Raw genomic sequence first — 21,387 nt, 5'->3', positions numbered from 1 at the left:
TTTTTTACCAATTCTTGACACTCTAAAATGGAAAATGCAATTTGATTTGGACACTCTTAACCTTCTTTCACCTTGATTTATAGACCAAGATCCTTTTTTAAAAGAATAAATGTGTTTTTAAAAAGTAACAATTATATTCTTTAAAGTCTTTTATGCCTCTTAGTATAGTGGATTACTATGCCTAGTTACCTCTCTGAATTCATAGGTAAAATATCAGATGAGAATAATCAGCGTAGATGAACAGTGTTGAAAAATATCAAACTGAAGTCCACTTGAATATTCAATTTATTTTGTACATTTTGTGATATTATTCATTCTAATCAATTAAATTTTATCGTATGTTTTTGAAATTCAATTTTTAACTGTTTCTTCTTTCTTCTCCTAGGTTTCAAAATATCTTCCTTTGCTTGTAAGTCCTTCAGGCGACTTGTCCTCCAGGAACTAATCAATGGATTTTTATCGTCTGAATTTGCATTAGGAGCATGAATATGGTGCCAAAAGACCTCCTTCCACTTCTCTGACTATGGTCCAAGCTGATTCAGTGATTCATTTGGATATATTTCTGTTTTAAAAAGAGAAGTACACATTGTTGCTATTCACCTGGCAAAAGACTTCATTGTAAGATCATGGACCATACTAATAGGGAAAAAGATGAAAGGCAGCGAACAAGTAAACCCATGGCACAAAGGAGTGGACATCCTTCTCGACCATCTAGTTCCAGTTCAACATCTGGGGTTCTTATGGTGGGACCCAACTTCAGGGTTGGCAAGAAGATAGGGTGTGGAAACTTTGGAGAGCTCAGATTAGGTAAGAAATGGTTTATTTCAGGGGATTGTAATTAACAACCAATAACCTTAATAAGACTTGGTTTAGTCTAAGACAATTATTTACATTTAAGTGAGAGACTACTCTTTTGTTTTCTTTTTACTGTTTTTCCCAAGTAGTTAGTTAGGACTTATAAGAGTTATACCAACTAGAGAGAAGAGCTCTCTCTTATTGTACATCTCTTCTCATCATCTCCCCTCACCAAAGATGAATGTGTGTTTGTTTTTTTGGGGGTCAATTTATGAGCACAATCTTTGGAGATTTTAAAGCAAATTTCTTACTTGAAGTTTTAACATAGGAGTTGGATTACAATTTCAGGGGTGGAATTCCTAAGCAAGAAAATATTTCACCTAGTTCATTGAGATTTCACTTGTAAGTGGAGCTGAATGATAGCCAATGGGGTTACGGTATGATTATTGTGTGGTTAGTTTTTTGACTCTATAATCTAACACATAGGTCTCTTTAGATGATTTGGAGAAAATGAGAAAGGAAAAGGTACTTTGTATGTCTGGGCACCGAATATCAACCCAGAACCTTTTTTCATTGTTGGGCTAATGGAGGTTAGTGTGTAAAGGGAATTTCATCCTCTCCCCCCCATTGTTGACCTGGTTCATCCCATTTTTGTGTGCCAATGCTGCGTCCATGGATGTGAACTCATAGGGGGATGTAGGAGAGTTGGAGGAGAGGTGGCATGAGAGGTGGATGGAGAATTGTGCAGGAGTATCAATACGTGGTCAGACTTCAAGTAGAAAAATAGACTTTATGCCTATACCTATCTGCTTTCTTTATTGCAAATGATTATTAATAATGTATGGAAAATAAGAACCTGGAGTTATTAATTTAAATCTAACACTAGATAATATTAAGATTTGTTCCAGAAAGAGCCTTTAAGAGCTAAGAAGTGAAGTTAAAGAGAAGACTAGTATGAGTTTGAAATAGAGGCCGGAGGGATGTTTCTTGGGCAGCCCCAGGGATCCTGTAAAAAGAATTGATAAAAGACCTCAAACTGCAGAAATCATGAGAGAAAAAGCTCTTAGAAAAAAAAATTATTGGTGCCACTAGGAAATGTTGAGTTCTTAGGAACAAAAATAATTTTTTTTACCATTAGTGAACTGGCAATGTATGTTTCAAGACTTATAGACCAGGGGTCCCCAAAGCTTTTACACAAGGGGCCAGTTCACTGTCCCCCAGATCGTTGGAGGGCTGAACTATTAAAAAAAAAGTGAACAAATCTGTATACCACTTTCTGGGATAGTGGAGGCTGCAGTGCTGGCTGTGGTGGGCCTGTCACATCTCGTACAGGCCAATCACTGCCACCACTATACTGGGCAGCAGTATACACAGTGTGGAATCCCCTCCCCCAGATCACCGCTCACCATGCTGAAGTCTTCCATTGTGCAGCCACATAATCCTTTGTGGGGCTCCTCATTCTTATTCAGTTACTCTCAGAACAAAGCACCACGCAAAGGATTATATCCCCGGAAGTAGTACTGTACGTGAGGAACACCTCGCTTTGTGGCACCACATACAGTGCTCCTCTCATTGACCACCAATGAAAGAGGCGCCCCTTCCAGAAGTGCGTTGGGGCCCAGATAAATGGCCTCAGGGGCCTAGGGTACATAGTTATGGGACCCCTGTTATAGGGTTTTCCCCCAAGGGTGATAGGTATATTGACTTTGAGAAGCAAGGGAGTAAGAAGTAGTACTTAGCTTCCATCGCTATGCTTATAGGTCTACAACACCATTGTTTTCATTTTGGGCACTTGGTGTCTTGAATATTTGGCACAATAAAAATATTTTAGAGATTTAATTTATAAACCTCAGCTTAACTATCAGAATTAAGAAATGAAGATATCATTTGCAAATTGCTTCTTTTATTCTTTTTTTTTCTGACTGTTTGGTACATAGTATGAGTTAAAAGTGGATATCAAGGATGCCCTCAGAGGTTTCATGCAAAGCAAGTCACTTTGCAATATATGTGATTATTACCTCTAAGCATATGTGGTTATAAAATTTAACTATATGGAAATTGAGATTGGCACCAGAGTTATAACCACAACTAAAATAATTAAATATAATTAAATATATAATTAAGGATTTGGGAATAAAAATAGTTTTTATTTCTATTGATACTGAAGAATAATTCCTGCAGTCAGTGTTTAATTCCCAGAGTCCTGAATCATTTAAAACAGAGAAGATTAGAGCATTCAAAAATATGCTGTTCTTACTTATTGGCTAAGAGCCCAAACCCAAATGTTTATATGGGCAAAATTTCCATTAACATTAATAGTACCAATGTTATTTGGGATTTGTGCAATTTGTTGCTTCTGAGGAGATCAAGGTATCTCAAAGAATTAGAGTATCTTTAAGCCGTTTTTCAAAGATAGTCCATTTTTGAAATGTTATTCCAATTATCCTTGTAAAAAACTGAATACTGGTTGTTCCTCATAATGATTTGTCAACAAACACTATATAACTAACTCATTCTTGTGTTCCCACTGTGAATAGTAGCATGTATTTCTGTTGATGAGATTTTTGTAGGAGAAGCTCCTGTGTTTTTTGGCTAGGTACTCAAACCCTACAATTTTCAATCTGTGTACTACCTAAAGTTTGTATTTCTATGAAGTATGTATTCATTCTATGACAAATTAGGAGATGAAATGGAAGCAGCAAGTATTTTTATGGTTTTAAGAAAGTAGTAATGATGTGTTGTCAGTGTTGGATAAGTTAGTTTGTAGAGAAGAATAGAAACTTGAGAAAGAATTTCCCCCTTCCTCCCACCAAAACTTTCTTGCTATTGAGGATGATGATGATAATAATAATCATACTTTACATTTGTATTAGACATTTTAATTTCTTGAGGACCTTGTCATGTATTTTGTCATTGTTATTTTAACAACCTAACAAGATAGAAAAAAGAGCTGATTTGTTAAAGTTATTAGTGAGTTACCTAGGATTGAAATCCTGATTTTCTGTTTCTTCATTAAAGGCTTCAGTCTCAGAACCTATTAGAATAGGTGATACTAGAGAAGAGAAATTTGATTCTTTTTTATGATTATTAAAACATCATTCATCAATAGTTCTTGCTTTTGGGAGTCAGTGCTGAATTTATTAGAAGTCCAGTATTTCATGAAGATCTGTTGCTTTTTTTTAAATCAAATATGACCTTTTGTGGAAGGTACCTTGAAATACAACTAAATTGTCATCTGAATGACCTAAGCTCCCATCCTGAATATCATCCTCAACTCTTCCCAGTTCACTCTGACCTTCAATCTTGCTTCTATCTATTGCCAAATCCTATCAATAATACCTTTCCAGTATTTCTCTTATATGCCCTCTTCTCTCCTGTAACACAATGGTCCAGGTCCATGAGGCCTCATCACCCTATACCTATACTCCTATATTAGTCCACTTGTTATGTCTCTTCTTATTCTAATCCATCCTCCTATAAAAATTAAAATTAATATACAATAATTTCAAATATTATATTTTATAATATTTATTAATAATCAGAAGAAGTAACAAAATAAAACCATGTGCCCATGGCTGATCTGTCTGTTCAAACAGCCCACTCCACCAAAATCATGACCCAGGAAGCAAAGATATCTAGTCATGGAAGACCACCTTATTTATTCTCCTGTCTATGTCAGCATGTAAAGACAGGAATTCAGTGGTTCCTGGGAATCATAGTTTTTAAAGGGTAACAGATTTCTAATTACACATTTCCCCCTGAGATCTCGTGGAAGACTAGTCTACCTAATGGATCTTGTAAACATAACTAACTTTTAAATTACAATAATTTGGGGATAAAAGGGAAAGAGGACAAAACCAATGATTGCTAGATGCATTGACAAAAAGCCAATTGGGGGCAATCCCCTTCACTTTAAGAGTATACATACAAAACAAATGCATTCAACCCCACACAGTTCAAATCAAGTTCCCTCTGGATCTTCTGGTGCAGCATGTGGTCTATGAAGGCATCTTCATGGCACCTTCTCCAAACAGTTCACTTTCTGGATTCTGAGAAGTAGCAAGTTTCTTATCCTGAAATTACTCTTGAAACTAAACTATTGGGACCGGGACTCATGAATTTTTCTTGGCCCATTTCTTCCACAGAGAGGCTCACTTCTGTTGCAGTTGCCTTCATTTCAGATATGATTTCTCCTTCAGCAAGCCTGGCAGTATCCAGGCAAGGTCCCAATGCAGAAAAACCCTCATGAACTAAGCTCACTGAGGCAGTAGTGAATCCAACAAGAAAGTCCCCGACTCCAAGAAGCTCTAAACCCAAAAGTCAAAGTCCCAAAGCCAAAAATTCCAGTTGAAAGGGCCAAAGCTCCCAAGTCGAAGTCGAAGCCCAAAAGCCCCAAGGAGCCATCCTGGACATTAGTTTCTCAGGTCTTCTTGCTCTAGCATCCACAGGGCTTCCCTATGCTCAAAATAAGAGATCACATCTTCTCTGGAAACTGCAAGCCCCACAAAGAGCAGGTTCTGGCTATTCTCCAGCATTACCTCCTTGTACAGCTCCTTCTGAAGAGGGGCCAAGAGGCACCATTCTTACTAGGTGAAGTCCATAGCCACATCCTTGAATGTTACCACCTCCTGAACTGAATGTCTGTTGCTCTCAAAGGCTATTCTCTCCGACTTCAGGATCCCTCTGGATCTTCCCCATTTGGGGCCTCTTGTCCCACTGTGACCATCGCTCCTTTTCCCCACTGTCCCTGTTCCACAATGTCATAAACTTATCAGTCATTCACTCATCTTGGGGAGCAGGAACTTCCTAGCTGCATAGATCTTTGGAAGTGGAGGAGGAGTCATTGTAAAAATTAAAATTAATATACAATATTTTAAAATACTGTATTTTAATTTTTATACTCCACACAGCTACCAAAGTTGCCTTTCTGATATAACTGTGTCACCTCCTTACTCATTAAACTCTAGTAGATCCCTGGACCTCCGAGATCAAATTTAAAATCCTCTGGTGATTAAAATCCTTCAGAAACTGACCCTTTTCTACTTCCCAGTCTTTTTATTTTTTATTTCCCCACATGTGCTTTATGATTCAGAAACCTTTTTGCTGTCCCTCATATACAACATTCCCTTTATGATTGTCTTTTCAATAGCTATCCACTATGCCTAAAAAGCTCTCTTTCCTCAAACACTACCACTGGGCTTCCTTGACTTCCTTAAAAATTTACCTCAGGAGCAGCTAGGTGATTTAGTGGATTGAAAACCAGGCCTGGAGCTGGGAGGGTCCTGGGTTCAAATATGACTTCAGACATTTCCTAGCTGTATGTGACTCTGGGCAAGTTACTTGACCTCAATTGCCTAGCCCTTACTGTTTTATGCCCTGGAACCAATATTTAGTATTGATTTTAAAGCATGTTAAAAGTATATATAATTTGGTTAGGAGGAAGGAAAGTAACACAGAGGGGAAAACATAAATATTGAATTTATTTTTTAACGTAGAAGGGATGAAGGAAAGGAAAATGGGAAACAGTGAAATCTGAATTCTTTTACCCACTAAATAAACAATATCTAACTTACAATGGACTAAAACCTAAGTTATCTAAAGTCAAGTCCAACAGGGGATCAGTATCTCACAAAGAGTCCTTAGTGAGCCAGAAACAGGAATCCCAGGTGTAATGTCCACAGATGTCTTCTTAGTAGATGTTCCACTCTTCAGTTACTGTCCAGCAGAAGACTGAAGAATGACTCAACACCATACATAGCCAGTAGATATTAAAAAGATCTTTGTTACAAACAAAAGAGTAGTTGCCATAAGCTGTGACTGCGAAAATATGGTTTCAAGACTTTGAATTGCCCAAACTGTAAAGATAATTTTTAGTGTCTTGATTTAAATAAAAAATAAGTGGTCGCCATGGGGAAAATCCCCAAATATGAAATACCCAAGTCAGCTGGGTTTTATGGAGATTTTAATTAACACAAATGAAGGAATTAAAGAAAAGGAGAGAAACAGAGTAAGAAGAAATAATAGGAAGGCTATTTTAAGAGAGAAAACTAAGTCAGTCTTAATCACTCACCACAAGATTGTCCCAAGCAAAACTAGTGTTCAGAGAGACCCTCCAGTTCGGCTCCTGAGCTCCACTAAGTTTAGCCACTGAGAGAGAGCCAGTTCAGCTTCCTAAGCTTAAGTAAATCCAGAGGCCTCTAACCTCCTTTTAAAGAGAATTTTCTCCTATGTTACCTCCCCTAAATTTTCACATCTACCAATCACAGTAGACGTTTTCCAAAGGACTGACCATTCTTAATTCACACCTGAGTAGACTAAAACTTCACACCTCTTTGCTAAACTTGCCCCTTGCACGTTGCCTGACCTTTTAATGATTAATTTGACCTTCATAGGTACTTAGCACCCTTTTGTATTAGATCTAAAAATAGACCTAACTTAAGGTTTTGGCCTCACTATAAGTATGAGTTAAGTACTTTTTCATTGTTCAGTGAGGAGCTTTACAACTTTTTTTCTTTCCCTAAAGTATGCCTAAGTATGGGTGGAGTAATTTTAAAGTTCCCAATACATTCCTGACTAAGTACCTTCATTGTTTAAATGGGGAATAGCTTAACAAAATCTTCTAAGGTAGAGTTTGAGCAGTTTTAAGATTCACATCTTGATGGATGGGTGTCAAGATGATTCACACATACACCTGTCTCCTTCTTCTCTCAGTTCCAGAGTGATAGTTAATCAACTTTCCCTAGGAATTCTGACCCAACAAGGCTCAGGAGGATTCTGATATCAAGTCCCTGTCCATTATTCCTTGCAACTTTTATTTTCCTTTGCTACAGGACCCCTCCCCTTTGCACAAAGCCTAAATTGTGTTGAAAACTTACTTACAGATTGCCTAAACTAAAATATCTACCCAAAATAACAAACCACCTACACTTAACTATCTTAACTTATATACTATCCTATTCTAGGGATTTCATCAAGGAAAGGAAAAAAAAGGAGTTAAATGAAAAAGTACAAATTTCAAAATACAGCTCAAACATATGCAAAAGCACAACAAGCAAATAACATCAAAAGCAGAAGATAAACACAACTTCCATGTTGCAAACCTTAAACTAGCTACAGGCAGACGGTCAGAGTTTTAAAAAAGGGGTGGGGGGGAAGATCTCAAATTCCACCTTCTATAGGATACTTTTCCTAGGCCCCCATTCCCTCCAGTTCCTTCCCTTTGAAATTATCTTCTATTTACTCTGTATATGTGTTGTTTTTTTTTTTAAACCCTTACCTTCTGTCTTGGAGTCAATACTTCGTATTGACTCCAAGGCAGAAGAGTGGTAAGGGCTAGGAAATGGGGATCAGTTGACTTGCCCAGGGTCACACAGCTAGGAAGCATCTGAGGCCTTATTTGAATCCAGGACCTCCCATCTCTGGGCCTGGCTCTCAATCTATTGAGCTCTACCTAGCTTCCCCCTACTCTGTATATGTATATTTAGAGTTTTGGGGGTTTTTTGGCCAGCACTTAACATAGTTCCTGGTATAGGATAAGCATTTAGTTAATGTTTGTTGACCAACTCAAGTAAACATGCATTTTGCCATTGATGTTTTTTAAGTTTTTTTACTACCGTATTTAATATTTTCCCTAATTACATGTAAAAATAATTTTTAATGTTTATTTTTTAAAATTTTGAGTTCCAAATTCTCCCCCTCATCCTTTTTTCCCCTCCCTGAGACAGTAAACAATCTGATATAAATTTTACACATGCTATCATGTAAAACATTTTTTCCATATTGAAATATGAAAGAGATATCACACACACACAGACACACACACAAAGATAGAAACTAAAATATAGTATCTATTAGTCTGCAGTCAGCTTCCATCATTTCTTTCTCTGGAGGTTGGAAAGCATTTTCTATCGTGAATCTTTGGAATTGTCTTAGATCACTATCGTTGAGAATAGCTAGGTCATTAGAGTTGTTCCTCATACAATATTTTTGTTATTATGTACCATCTTTTTCTTGTTCTTATTTCACTTTGCATCAGTTCATGTAGGTCTTTCTGAAATCATCCTGCTTGTCATTTCTTATAATGTGGCACAATTATATTTCATTACAATCATGTACCATACAACTTCTTCAGCCTTTCTCCAATTGACGAACATCACCTCAATGTCCAATTCTTTGTTGCCCCAAAAAAGGATATAAATACTTTTGTACAAGTAGAGCACCCTCTACTTAAAAAAAAAAAAATCACTTTCGGATACAAACCTCATAGTGATATTGCTGGATCAAAGGGTAGGCACAATTTTAAAGCCTTTTGAGCATAGTTCCAAATTGCTCTCAGAATGTTTGGATCAGATCACGACTCCACCAACAGTGCATTAGTGTCCCAATTTTCCCACATCTCCCTCTAACATTTATTATTTTCCTTTTACTTCATATTGTTCAATCTGTTTGGTGTGAGGTGGTACCTCGGAGTTGCTTTAATTTGCATTTCTCTATTCAAGAGTAAATTAGAACATTTTTTCATGTGATTATTGATAGTTTTGATTTCTTTTTCTGAAAACTGTGTTCATATCCTTTGATCATTTTTCATTTGGGAAATGACTTGTATTATAAATTTGACTTATTTTTCTATATATTTGAGCTTATCCATGGAATCTTTAAACACCATTGGTTACAGAAATATTTTGAGAAGTCCTCCACTAATGATCTCCTTAGTAGTTATTTAGAGCATTGATTTCTTCCACTTTAATATTTCCATAGTATTCAGAATGCTTGAGAAATATTCATGGTTTCACATTTCTGGGAAATTTTACTACTACTAATTAATTTTTAAGAGTGATACTAATGATTTTTTTACAACTAAGAAAAGTTATCCTTTCTTCAAAAACATCCATCCTTTTCTCTTAATTATAAATATGAGTAGAGCTTAAAATGAGAAATTACATTTTAAAACCTTATCTACCCAAAGGAATTAATATTTGTGTATATACCTTCCTAAAAAAGTTTGTCTGAAATTTTTTCTTTTCCTTTTTGTTCTTTGTATTTTGAAAATTGCATTTATATCTTTTGTTTATATATCTATCAACTTTCCCCTCCCTTAATTAGTTAGCCATTCCATATAACAAAGACTAAGAAAGAAAGAGGGGAAGAAAGTTAGGTCAGCAAAATTGACAAATTCATCAAACTAAGTCTGAGATTAGTTTGAGTTTGCCATATTCAGTCCCTTACCACTGCATTTTTAATATTCAAGTTACCTTAGTGAAATAGGGAAAGATGGTATGCTCATTTACAAATAAAACACTGTGGCCCACACAGTTGACTACTATGTTCTCTTACATCTCTGGATTCTATGGTAAAATGTGTGAAAAAACATTAGCATAAAAGGATATTACTAACTGTGATAAATTAGCTATCTGAATGGTAACTTCTCCTGTGTCATTTTCTTCTTAGCTGTCTTTCTGTGACTGAAGGAAGAGTAAAATCTAGCCTTTCTGTATATTTGTTCTGTTCTTATGATTGTTAAGCTAGCTCAAACTCCTGTATTAAAGTACCTGTATATTAAGCTTCATCTGAAATGATATATAATAAAAATTAAGCATTTGTTTTAATAGATGTAGTAAAAATATATGTATCGTGAATTCTGGCAGTACTTTTTTCTAATAATATGGCTCATGGAAAGTCAAAATATTAAGGAGTGATGAAGCATATACTTTACAAATATTTGGACTTTTTCTATCGTAATTTACCTCTCTGTGAGATTAACCTCTATTTTTAATATTATCTAAGAAAATATACATATCTTACTGCTTAAGATACTAAAAAATATTTTAGGGAATCTTTAAAAAATGTTTTTGCATTTTTCATAAAATCTACCTCAATCTTTGCAATATTAAATCCTGACAAAGGAAAGAACAAAAACATTAAAGGAATTAAGAATCAAGTTCAATTAAATTTCAATTTGGGTCAAACAGTGTTTATTTATTTCCCATTGTATACAAATATGTATGGCACTGTAATAGAATGTTATAAAATAAGATTCTTTGCCCTGAAAGATTGTAGGATATGTATGTAAATATTAGTAATACAGTATATGTAATACAAGTTAAGTGCCCATGAGAAAGGTACAAAGTACTAGCGGAAAGCAGTTGAAGGAGAAACTACTTTGGGATGAATCATGCATCATAGATATGGCATTTGAGTCAAATATTTAAGGATATATAGGTGTTGGAGAGAAGAGAGGGGTGAATAAAGGCTTTTTTGACTCTTTCCTCACTTTCTGTGCTCCTACATTTATTATTATGATAATGATAATTAAAAAAAATCTAACATTTATATAGTGCTTACTGCTTATTAAGTACCAGGCACTGTGCAAAGTGCTTTACAATTATTTTCTCAAGGGCAACTAGGATACTCAGTGAATAGAGAGCTAAATTTAGAGACGGGAGGTCTTGGGTTCAAATCTGAATTTAAAAACTTCCTTGTTCATAGCCCTTACTACTTTTCTGCTTTGGAATCAATACTTAATATAGCTTCTATGACAGAAGGTATAGATTTTAAAAAAACAAACAATTATTATCTCATTTGATCCCCCCTCTGAGGAGGTAGGTACTATTATCTTTCCCTTTTTACAGATGAGAAAACTTAAGACAAACAGCAACTGAGTGAGCTGCTCAGGGGCATTCAACTAGTTAAGTGTCTGAGGCTGAATTGGAATTTAGCTCTTATTGACTCCAGGCCCAGTGCTCTTATCCACTGCACCACCAAGCTGTCATGATGTTCATTATGATGTTGTTTACATGTGCATGTAAACCAACACATATTTTAATCATGTTGGAGTTCTGTTAGTATTAAAGCACTGAATAGGACATGTAAATTAATCTAATTCCTATCCCTAATTGTTTTTAAATTATTTTTAATACAATAGTAGTCTCCCATTGAGGAGTGTATATGGCACATTGATTTTAAACATTATCTTTCATTAAAACATATGTAAGGGGCAGCTGGGTTTCTCAGTGGGTTGAAAGCCAGGCCCAGAGACAGAAGGTCCTGGGTTCAAATTTGACCTCAGACACTTCCCAGCTGTGTAACCCTGGGCAGATCATTTAACCCCCATTGTCTAGCCCATACAACTCTTCTGCCTTGGAACTGATTCTATGATGTAAGTGAAGGGTTTTATTTTAAAAAGAAAAGAAAAGAAACTTATGTAGTTATTTCTTGAAGTTAAATAGTCATGACAGATCTTGAAGAAGTGTTACTTATTATCATTAGTAGTGTAATCTATCAGAGAATGAGAGGAGGAAAGACTCTTCTTCACCTTCAGTGACTCAAAGTCAAAGTCACATGACAGTATGATTTGGTGACAGTTTTAGAAACGTCAGCAGATGTGATACTTGCAGACTTGTATATTGAAAACGACTTGGTAGCTAACATTTAACCCCAAATTTTCCAGACTTTCTGAAGTTATTTGGTGTAATTTATGAGAATCTATTTTTAGCCATAGGACAAGGACAATTATTGCAGTGAGTTAAAAGTAGAAGTTAAAATTAGAAAGGACCATAAAAATGGAATATCAAAATGGGATCCAAGAGTAAAAAACAATGTCTTTAAGCTATTTTTCTGTTAGGGAAGGAAAACCTTTTTTCTTCCCTAGTAAATTTCCTCCCTGACACCTTTTACAAAAGGTTTGAAGTTAGAAATACTGACCCCAATCTTACATTTGTGTGTATTCCAATCCCATAGTTCCAATGACCTATTAAACATTTCATTTTTGTCTTCCCCTCTAAAAAAACCCTTTTTTCTGTTGAAGGTATCACCATACTCTGGTCTCCTAAGTTGACAAACTCACCATTACCTTTACATTTTCACTCTTCTGGGTCCCACTTACTCTGTCCAGCACTACTTCATTCTTGCCTATCTTTCCAGTATTTCTCTCATAAGGCCCTTCTCATTACTCACAGAGATATCACTATTTTAGAGGCCTTCTCATGGGCTCCTTCCTTTCTTTCCATTCTAATCTATCCTTCACATAGCTACAAAAATAATTGGCCTTAAGTTGTTCCTCTATTCAATTAATTCTAATGACCCACTTTTACCCCAGGATCAGATATAAAGTCAATCAGTCATTTTGCATTTATTAAGTGTCTGCTGTATTCTAGACATTGTGTTGAGTGCTTAGAATACAATGAACATGCCCCCTCTCCTAATAAAATAACTAAGCCCCCATACAGAAAACAATCCCTTCTGTCAAGGAGCTAACAGTTCAGTGGGAGTGGGGACATGCAAACAACTATGTACAAACTCTGTGTGTGTGTGTGTGTGTGTGTGTGTGTGTGTGTGTGTGTGTGTGTACACACATAGAATAAATTGGTGATAGCCTCAGAGACATAAATTCCTAGAATATGAAGCTTTTTATGTCCTTGCCTCAGATTAACTTCATAGGCTACCATTCTATAGATTTCTCCCCACTGTACTTTTCCATAATGACTCTTCTTCCTACTTCTACTCTTCCACCATCCTGGCATCCTTACTGTTCTTCAAGCAGATCATTCCATGTCTCATCTCCATACCTAGAATGAATTTTACCTTTTAGAATCCCTTATTCCTTAAGCACATTAAAGCTTCCCAGATTCACTTCCAACTTTAAGTGCCTTTCTCCCTTAACTTCCTTGTATTTATTTTGTGTATTTCTTCCTACATGTGCATTTTTTCTCCCCCAGAAAATTAATTTCATGAGAAATATTTCATATTTCTCTTTATGTCCTCAATACTTATGTAAAGGAGAGGATTTACAAGCCAAGCCAAGCATGCAACACAAAGTAAAGGACCTCAGCTGTCAATCAAAAAAGTAACATTCCATTTGGAATGTTCCTGGGAAAAGGACAGTTGGAAGCTAACCCCACAGTGGAACTGAACTTGTCTCTTAGTTTTGGAGAGGGGAGGAAAGGAGAGACTTTTCTTTTGGGGTTAGGCAGAGAGGCTTGTGACTGGGACCCCCTCTTAGCTTCTGACCTAGACAGAGAGACCTTTGTGGTTTCTGACAGAGTGGTGGACTTGAATTAATCAAGCTGAGATTATCTGGCTATTTGGGAAAGAAGAAAATAATTGTCCCTGCTAGTGACTCCCTGACAGACTTGTGTCACAGTTGTGACTGAACTTCCATTTTACCAATACTCTCTTAATCCTTGTATAGATTAGAGAAAACCCCATCTCACTTATCTCATCTTCCATCCTGTTCTATCTTCTCCAATAAACTTCCTTATAAATAAACCCCTGAGAACGAGGGGGAAAGTATCTTCTTTAAACCTCATAGTTCAACTTGAGTTACATAGAAAGGTGGCTGACTAACAGGGGGTAGGGAAAGGGAGGCAGAAGGGAGCAGGTGGAAATATGGGTGGCATTTGAGGGAGGAGGGTAGGCAATATCTTGATCAATAAGCCATCTAATATAGATCTATTAGCCATCTAGTAGTGATCAATAGACACTCTGGTAGTATCTATCTCTCAGAAATATCTCTATCTCCTAGTATATCCTTTATTACAACTAGAAGTATTTCAAGTATCTCCAACTATCATTTTATTACAACTGGCACCTCTAGGCTGACTGAACCTCACAATCCTTAGAAAGGCAGAATAGAAAAGATAAAAGATGTTTAAACAAGTTATTTTTGGAACTGTGGTGATGGCTGTCATTGCTTGTTTCTAGGTCTGTAACATACTTTACAGCAGAATGACCCACATGATTGTTGACTCTGTTGATTATATAGGCAACATAACAATGTCTGTTTTGCAGTTGCCATTTCAAACTGAACTGGTACTCTGGCAGGTTTTGGTTCAAGTTTATGTGATCCTTATGGCAGCTCTTCAAACTCTGAACCAACTAAAGAAGATATATAGATTTGTGATTCCCCTGAATGCAGAAAAGATACTAGCTATTGATAACAACCTGGAAAGCATGATTAAGTCTGTGTTTGAGGAATTGATTAAGGAAAAGGGGCTAGATCAAGTTATGGGCAAGGACAGTGGACAGGCAGACAGTGCTTCTGAAGAAAAGACAGCTAAAGTCACTGATTAGGGAAATGAAGGTGACAAGGAAACTGTGTCTGCTAGTGAACCTAAGAAAATCTGTCCATTAAAAGAGGTCACCAAGCTATCCAGTACTGCTGGTATGCTACAGTCCAAAGTCCATAGGCAATTCACCTAACAGGAACTTGAATCCATAAAAAGATGTTTCCCAAAATTTGTAGAAAATCCTTTCAGATCTCAAAAGGAACTGAAACGAGCTTTTAGGATTTTTGATCCTGATTTTGAGGATGTTGAGTTTCTCCTTTCAGAACTGTTCAGCCCCCATGAAGAGAGACAATTCCTGGAGAAGACAAGATCTGATAGTAGCCTGACTATCTGGCTCACTGTGGAGCAAAGGGTAGATGTGGACTTTGCTAACCCCACTAGCATGTCCTGAGGAAATGTAGGGAAGACTTGCTTCAGACCATAAAACAATGCTGTTCAAAACCTAATGCATGGGCTAGGTTTGATAAGATCTTGCAGAATAAAGGGGAACATCCTGCCACTTTCAATGACCATTTATCAGAGATGGCAGAATCAATCTTAGGTCTAGAAACAAATAGTGAAGAATTCTCAAGCCATGTCCATAGGCAATTTTTAAGGTGTTGCTCACCTATTTTAAAAAATTTCTTTAAGCACTATTTGGTTGATAGAACTGCGTGACACAGCAAGTTACTTGTTTGATAATCAATCAGAACAGATCAAACAAGTCCAAGACCTGAAAGAAAAATTGGAAATGACAGAGAAAAATCTGAAGGAAAAGGAGATAGAAGAAATTAAGAGACTGAACATGGTTAAGACTTTCACAAAATCTAGTTACACAAGACCTAGTTACAAAGCAAAACGAATGCAGAGAGAAACTAGGGAATGTTTCTTTTGCCACAAGAAAGGTCACTTGATTAAAAATTGATTTTTAAAGAAGAAATATGAAGTCAATAACAGCAAGAACACACAAAATTCACAAACTAGGTACAAAAAATCCTCTTGCTGTTCTCATTGCACGCTAAAGTCCTCAAAGCAAGCTCCAGACTTGCATGAGATGCAACAGGCTATGAAAACTGGAGCTAAACCTAAGTACTCAGATATGGTTTGGAAAGAGTTATGAAGCCAGGCCTTTAAAGTATATAGTGTGACACTTGGAGATAGAAGAAATGGTGAGAATGAGGCTGCAGTTAAAAATAGTAGAAAAAAGAAGGGAAATGGTGTAGAATTGGTGCAAGAAAGTGAATCTGTGAATGATAGTACATGCAATAAAGTACGAGAAAGGCAGCGACAGATTAAAGAAATTGATGCAGAAATAAAGGAAATAACATCTCATATAGTAACTGAGATGAGAGACTTTGAAAAGAGCTACACAATAACTACACAGGAAAAGAGTGTAAAGGAAATAAAATATTTATTAGAGAACTTTTTCCTGTGTAGAATGGGCAATGGGATTGAATTATGCAAAAGAAAAAGAAAGAAAATGTCACAAGAACTCAAGCAAGGGTTTGTGACAGATACAGAGACACATAATTTCAATTCCCTAAAAGTTACTGTTGCTAGAACTACAAAGGCTTTGAAATCATTCACAGATTTGTATTATGACATCCCACCAAATTTAGTTAATTCATCCAAAAATCCTCTCCTTTACACTTAGCAGAGTCTCTGGATCATAGTGGATATATGCAAAGTTCCTTCTGCTGAAGATTCTTTTACTCTATAGTATAGTCATGGGGCTTGTAATTCAGGAATGATCAATTCAGAAATACCTCATAACTGATGTCAAAAAAGCATTTAACAGAGTTTCTTATGATAATTATGTGTACTTAAACTTCACTAAATCAGAATTTTGTGATTTATTAAATACCTAAGTAATGAAATAGTATATAGAATAATAAGCACATAGATAAATATAACTAACTAACCTTTTATTTAAGCTCAGGGAAGGGAATTGGGAAGATCTGATCTTACCCCCCATGCCAGAGTGCTAAACCCCACTAACCAATGAGTTCTCTACCTATAAGTCTTCCTTCTAAACTATACTAATTAATCCTTAATTACTTTATTAAAATTAGGGAAGGACTTGTAAGTACAGGAACAAGGGCTAAAGGAAATCTCACAGACTGATGTCCTCTTGGATCAGGCAGAAGTCCCAGTAGAAATCAGCAGCAGCACACAAGATCAGGAAGGGGAGAAATGGCTTCACTCACACAGTCCACCTGTGTGGAGTGTTAACTACTTTACCACTTCCAGAAGATGAAAACTTGTTTGAAGGCAAGTCCCAGTCTCCTGGTAGCTTAAAAGTCTGCTCTCCAGAGAGCAATTCCACCAACTCCCCTGTCTCCTCCAGAGAAGCAACTGCCTGCCAGAAACTGCCTTCTTCAGAGCTCCAGAATCTTGGCCCTGCTTCTGTTCTGTAGAATCTCCTGCTTTGTAACAAAGAACTAATCTTATACCCTTACAACAGTAAATATATAGGTTTCATTACACACTGTCTTGTTTTTTTCCTCATTGTGGTAATTTGTTTTTATGTTACCATATTTATATATTTTAAATAGTCCTTTCCTCTTGGACTGCTTGTCCTTTTTTAGATTTCATACTGAAGGATCTGATGTATACTGACTCCCCCCCCCCCCCCAAAGGGCTAACTATCCTTTATCACCAGTTGTTACCTTTTTCTCCAGGTTCCTGTCTTTTCTGCTCTGAGTATTCCTTCATGCTTAGAATAAAAAGTAAAAGTGAAAAAAAAAAGCAAAAGAGTAGCTAGCTGATATACAAAATGGCAGTTAGGATCCAAAAAGATTTTGATAATAATCTAAATTAATGGGCTAAGTCTAATAAGATGGAATTTGATAAGAAAGTATGTAAGATCTTGTTCTTGAGGACAAAAATCTACTTTACATGTGTAAAATGGAGGCATAGAGAGGCAGCAGCTATTCTCAGTCAATCAGTAAGCATTTATTAAGTACTTACATGGTGCCAGGCACTGTGTTAAGCTCTGGAGATTGAAAAGGCAGCTAAAGACAGTCCCTGAGCTTAAGGATCTCACAGTCTAATGGGGTAGATGACAAGTAAAGAAATATTTACAAACTAGCTATATACAGGTCAAATAGGAAATAATAATTAACAGAGGGAAGGCACTAGAATTTAGAAAGATTAGGAAATGCTTCTTGTAGAAAGTAGGATTTTAATTTAGTGTTGAAAGAAGTCAGTAGGTTGAGATGAAGGGAGAACCTGCTTGGCATAGGAGATAGCCAAAGAATATGTCTAGAGAGGAAACAGCAAGGAGTCTATTATTGAGAAATGGGCTACAAGGCTTAAAATTTTTTTGTTATTCTCCTTAATAAAATTTGTTTTCAGGAAAAAATCAGTAGACAGTATAAGGTTGCAATATGGTGCTGATTCTATGACTTAATTTTTGAAAAATTTTACTGATGGTTTTTGTTCTTGTACTACTTTCTTTCCAAATATATCTCTCCATTCTGACCTATTCAGCAAACTATCCCTTGAAATAAACTTTTGAATGGGAAAAAAAATCCCCACTTCAGCAAAATCATCAGCATATTGACTACTTTTAACAGTAATTGTAATATTCTATGTCTATTGTCCCAAATATATGCAATGAAGAGTTTATTTTCTCAATGGGGAGGGCAAGTTAGGTAGCTTCTTGATTTAAACACACTTTTTAATATCTAGGTAGCTTAATATACACCAATCATAGAATCAAAGACATGAAACAAGCCTTAGAGATCATTTAATCCAACCTCTTCTTTTTACAAATAAGAAAACTAACACTTATGTCACATGATAACCTCTCACTGGCAGAATGAATAAAACCCTATGTTTTTATTTGTTCATGATTAACCTCAACTACATTCTATAGAAAAATGCACAATAAATCTGAACATTTTGCTGTTCTTTTCTATTACAATTTTAAAATGGTATATAAAAGAATGATTTTCAAAGTATAATTCATGAAGGTTCTTCAAGGTATCATCTATAAAGTTGGTCTTTTAATTTATTGTTCATAGCATCATAGTACCTAAACTGTTATTTCTGTCACAAATTAATAATTTATTTAGGATAATAAAAACAGGATGCCATTCACTCTACATCATTATAAACAATTCCATTATGATAGTTGTTTTACTATTTTTTTCTTGTATTTGTGTTTCAAGATGATAAATTTGGTCTATGAAACCAGAAAGTGTAAGAATCACTGAAAGAGAAGACCATGACCTCATAAATAGTGTTCTATGTAATCAAGTCCTTTCACTCTGGGAAAATCACAATGAACTGACTTATCAAATTCAGTTGTAGTTATAATACTTAGTAGTTTGTATAATTTTCCAAAAGTAGTAGGCAAATGTGGATGGAATTGGGTCATTTGTTTGTTGTTTACAAATCATTTGCATTAATCCTACAACAAAATTTTTGAGTACATGATTTTATCTTGTTTACCTTTTTTTTTAATGTTTCTCTTGAATTTTGTATTTGGACATCAGGTTTTCCATTATTTTTTGTCTTTTCTTTAGGAATGCTTAAAAATCTTCTATTTTGTTAAATGCTTATACTTTCCCCTAAAAGTATATAGTCAGTTTTGATGCGTAGGTGATTTTTGGTTGTAGACCCAATTCTCTTGCCTTCCTGAATATCATATTCCAAGCCTTGCAAGTCCTTTAGTGTGGAGGCTGCCAGATCCTGTGTAATCCTGACTGGGGCCCCTTGATATCTGAATTATCTCTTTCTGGCTCCCTGCAATATTTTCTTTTTAGCCTAGAAGCTCTTGAATTTAGCTATAACATTCCTGGAAGTTGTCTTTTGGGGATTTAATGTAGGGGGTGATCTATGGATTCTTTCAACGTCTATTTTGCCCTCTTGTTCAAGAATATCAGGGCAGTTTTCTTGAATAATTTCTTATAATATGATGTCAAGGCTTTTATTTTGTTCCAGGCTTTCCAGTAGATCAATAATTCTCAAATTGTCTATCCTGGATCTGTTTTCCAGGTCAGTTATCATTTCAATAAGATATTTCATGTTTCCTTCCAGTTTTTCATTCTTTTGAATTTGCTTTATTAATTCTTGCTGTCTTGTGAGATCATTAGCTTTTAATTGCCCAATTGTAGTCTTAAAGACTGATTTTCAACTGTGGTCTTTTGATTTTCCTTTTTGGTTTTGTCTGTCCTGCTTTTCATTGCTTTCAGCAGGTCAAGTCTGATAAAGTTTGGATGTATTTGCTTATTTGTCATTCTTTGCCGTTGCTTCTGTATTTTGCTCTTTTTCTTCATATAAATTATTCAGAGTCAAAAGCTTTTTTTGCTACTACTTATTTCTTTTGCTCCTTATGGACTGAGGTTCCAGCATGTTTGTGGACATTGCATTTTTAGCTTCTGGCTCACAGGACTTTGCCTTGGTAGTATCTTCCAGGCAGTTCTTTGTGTATTAAAGTGTTTTGCTCTGAGGCTATTTTTCCAGACCCTGCTGCCTCTGCTGTGGCCAGCCTTGTTTCTGCCCAGTCTCTACACTCTGCTACCCAGGCTCCACACTCTTCAGCCTTGGGTCCCAAGTCTCATTGCCAAGGCCTTGCACTGCCCTTATGGGTAAGTTTGTGGTGCTTTCAGCCAGCCCCTGAGAATTTATAGATTGCTCTGGCCCTCACTCTTACTCTGGCACAGTAGGTGGTCTGGGGAAGGGTAATCAGCTTGCCCTTTAATAAGTGTAGTTTTACCCCCTGATAGCATGGAAATCTCCAAACACTGCCTACCATTAAGATTGTATCCAGTGAGAGAGCCCCTTTACTGGTCCAATTTTGATTTCTGTCCTTTGAGATGCTTTGTAACAATTGGTTGGAAGGAGATTAAAAAGTTTTTGCAACTAAGCTGCCATATTAGCTCTGCCTCCTTAATTCTACTTTAAAATATTTTTCTATTATTTATTTTTTCAAATAGGTATTTATTACTTAGTGTTTGAAGGAATAAAGGAATGAAATATCATTTGTTAATTTCTTACTCTGTGCCCTATGCTTAGTGCTTGAGATTTAAATTAAAAAATCAAATGTCTCTGCCCTGAAGTAGCTTATAGGTGAAGACAGCCCACATAAGGCACTGATCACCAAGGAGGGATGTTTTGGGAAGGGAAGTTACAAGGATGGTTATGTTTTTGGAAATTAATGAAACTTGATATTTTCTTTCAAGCAGAACAGAATACTATCCCCAAAACTAAAGGTGGAAACCCAGAAGTGGGAGAGCAGGGATAGAATGAGAAGGGGGATGCATGGTAGATGTAGAACATGAAGATTGTTTAAAAGCAGCAGCCTATTAAGTGTGTTAGGTTTGATATTGAAAATTCTGTTCATAGTAACTTTTGCTATATAATGATTTCATAGTAAAAAAGCAGAAAAAACTTGAGACAAGAATTCTGACTTAACTTGGCAAACCCCTTTCTTAATAAGGATCTGAAAACTACTGGTTCTTTGAAATCATCCTGTATTTGATGGAGCCAACAGTAAATGAACTTACTGTAGGTGACTAAATAAAGCAGAACTTTATCTTGT

The 21,387-nt window shown here is 36.0% G+C and overlaps 1 protein-coding gene across 16 annotated transcripts in view; it reads left to right on the top strand.

Moving 5' to 3' along the window:
• The window catches only part of CSNK1G1 (casein kinase 1 gamma 1), a 247,782-nt gene that overhangs the window by 118,373 nt on the left and 108,022 nt on the right, over positions 1–21,387 (top strand). For all 16 annotated transcript variants that reach the window (XM_001366863.4, XM_001366816.4, XM_007479552.3 and 13 more), the window contains one exon: positions 386–807. In XM_001366863.4, coding sequence (XP_001366900.1) covers positions 627–807 — 181 coding nt within the window. In that variant the 5' untranslated portion in view covers positions 386–626. The remainder of the gene's footprint in view (positions 1–385; positions 808–21,387) is intronic.

The sequence above is a fragment of the Monodelphis domestica genome, chromosome 1 (genome assembly GCF_027887165.1).
Source record: "Monodelphis domestica isolate mMonDom1 chromosome 1, mMonDom1.pri, whole genome shotgun sequence".
NCBI classification, from domain to species: domain Eukaryota; kingdom Metazoa; phylum Chordata; class Mammalia; order Didelphimorphia; family Didelphidae; genus Monodelphis; species Monodelphis domestica.
Note: the sequence above shows the minus strand (reverse complement) of the source record. Positions and strands in the feature narration are given on the sequence as shown.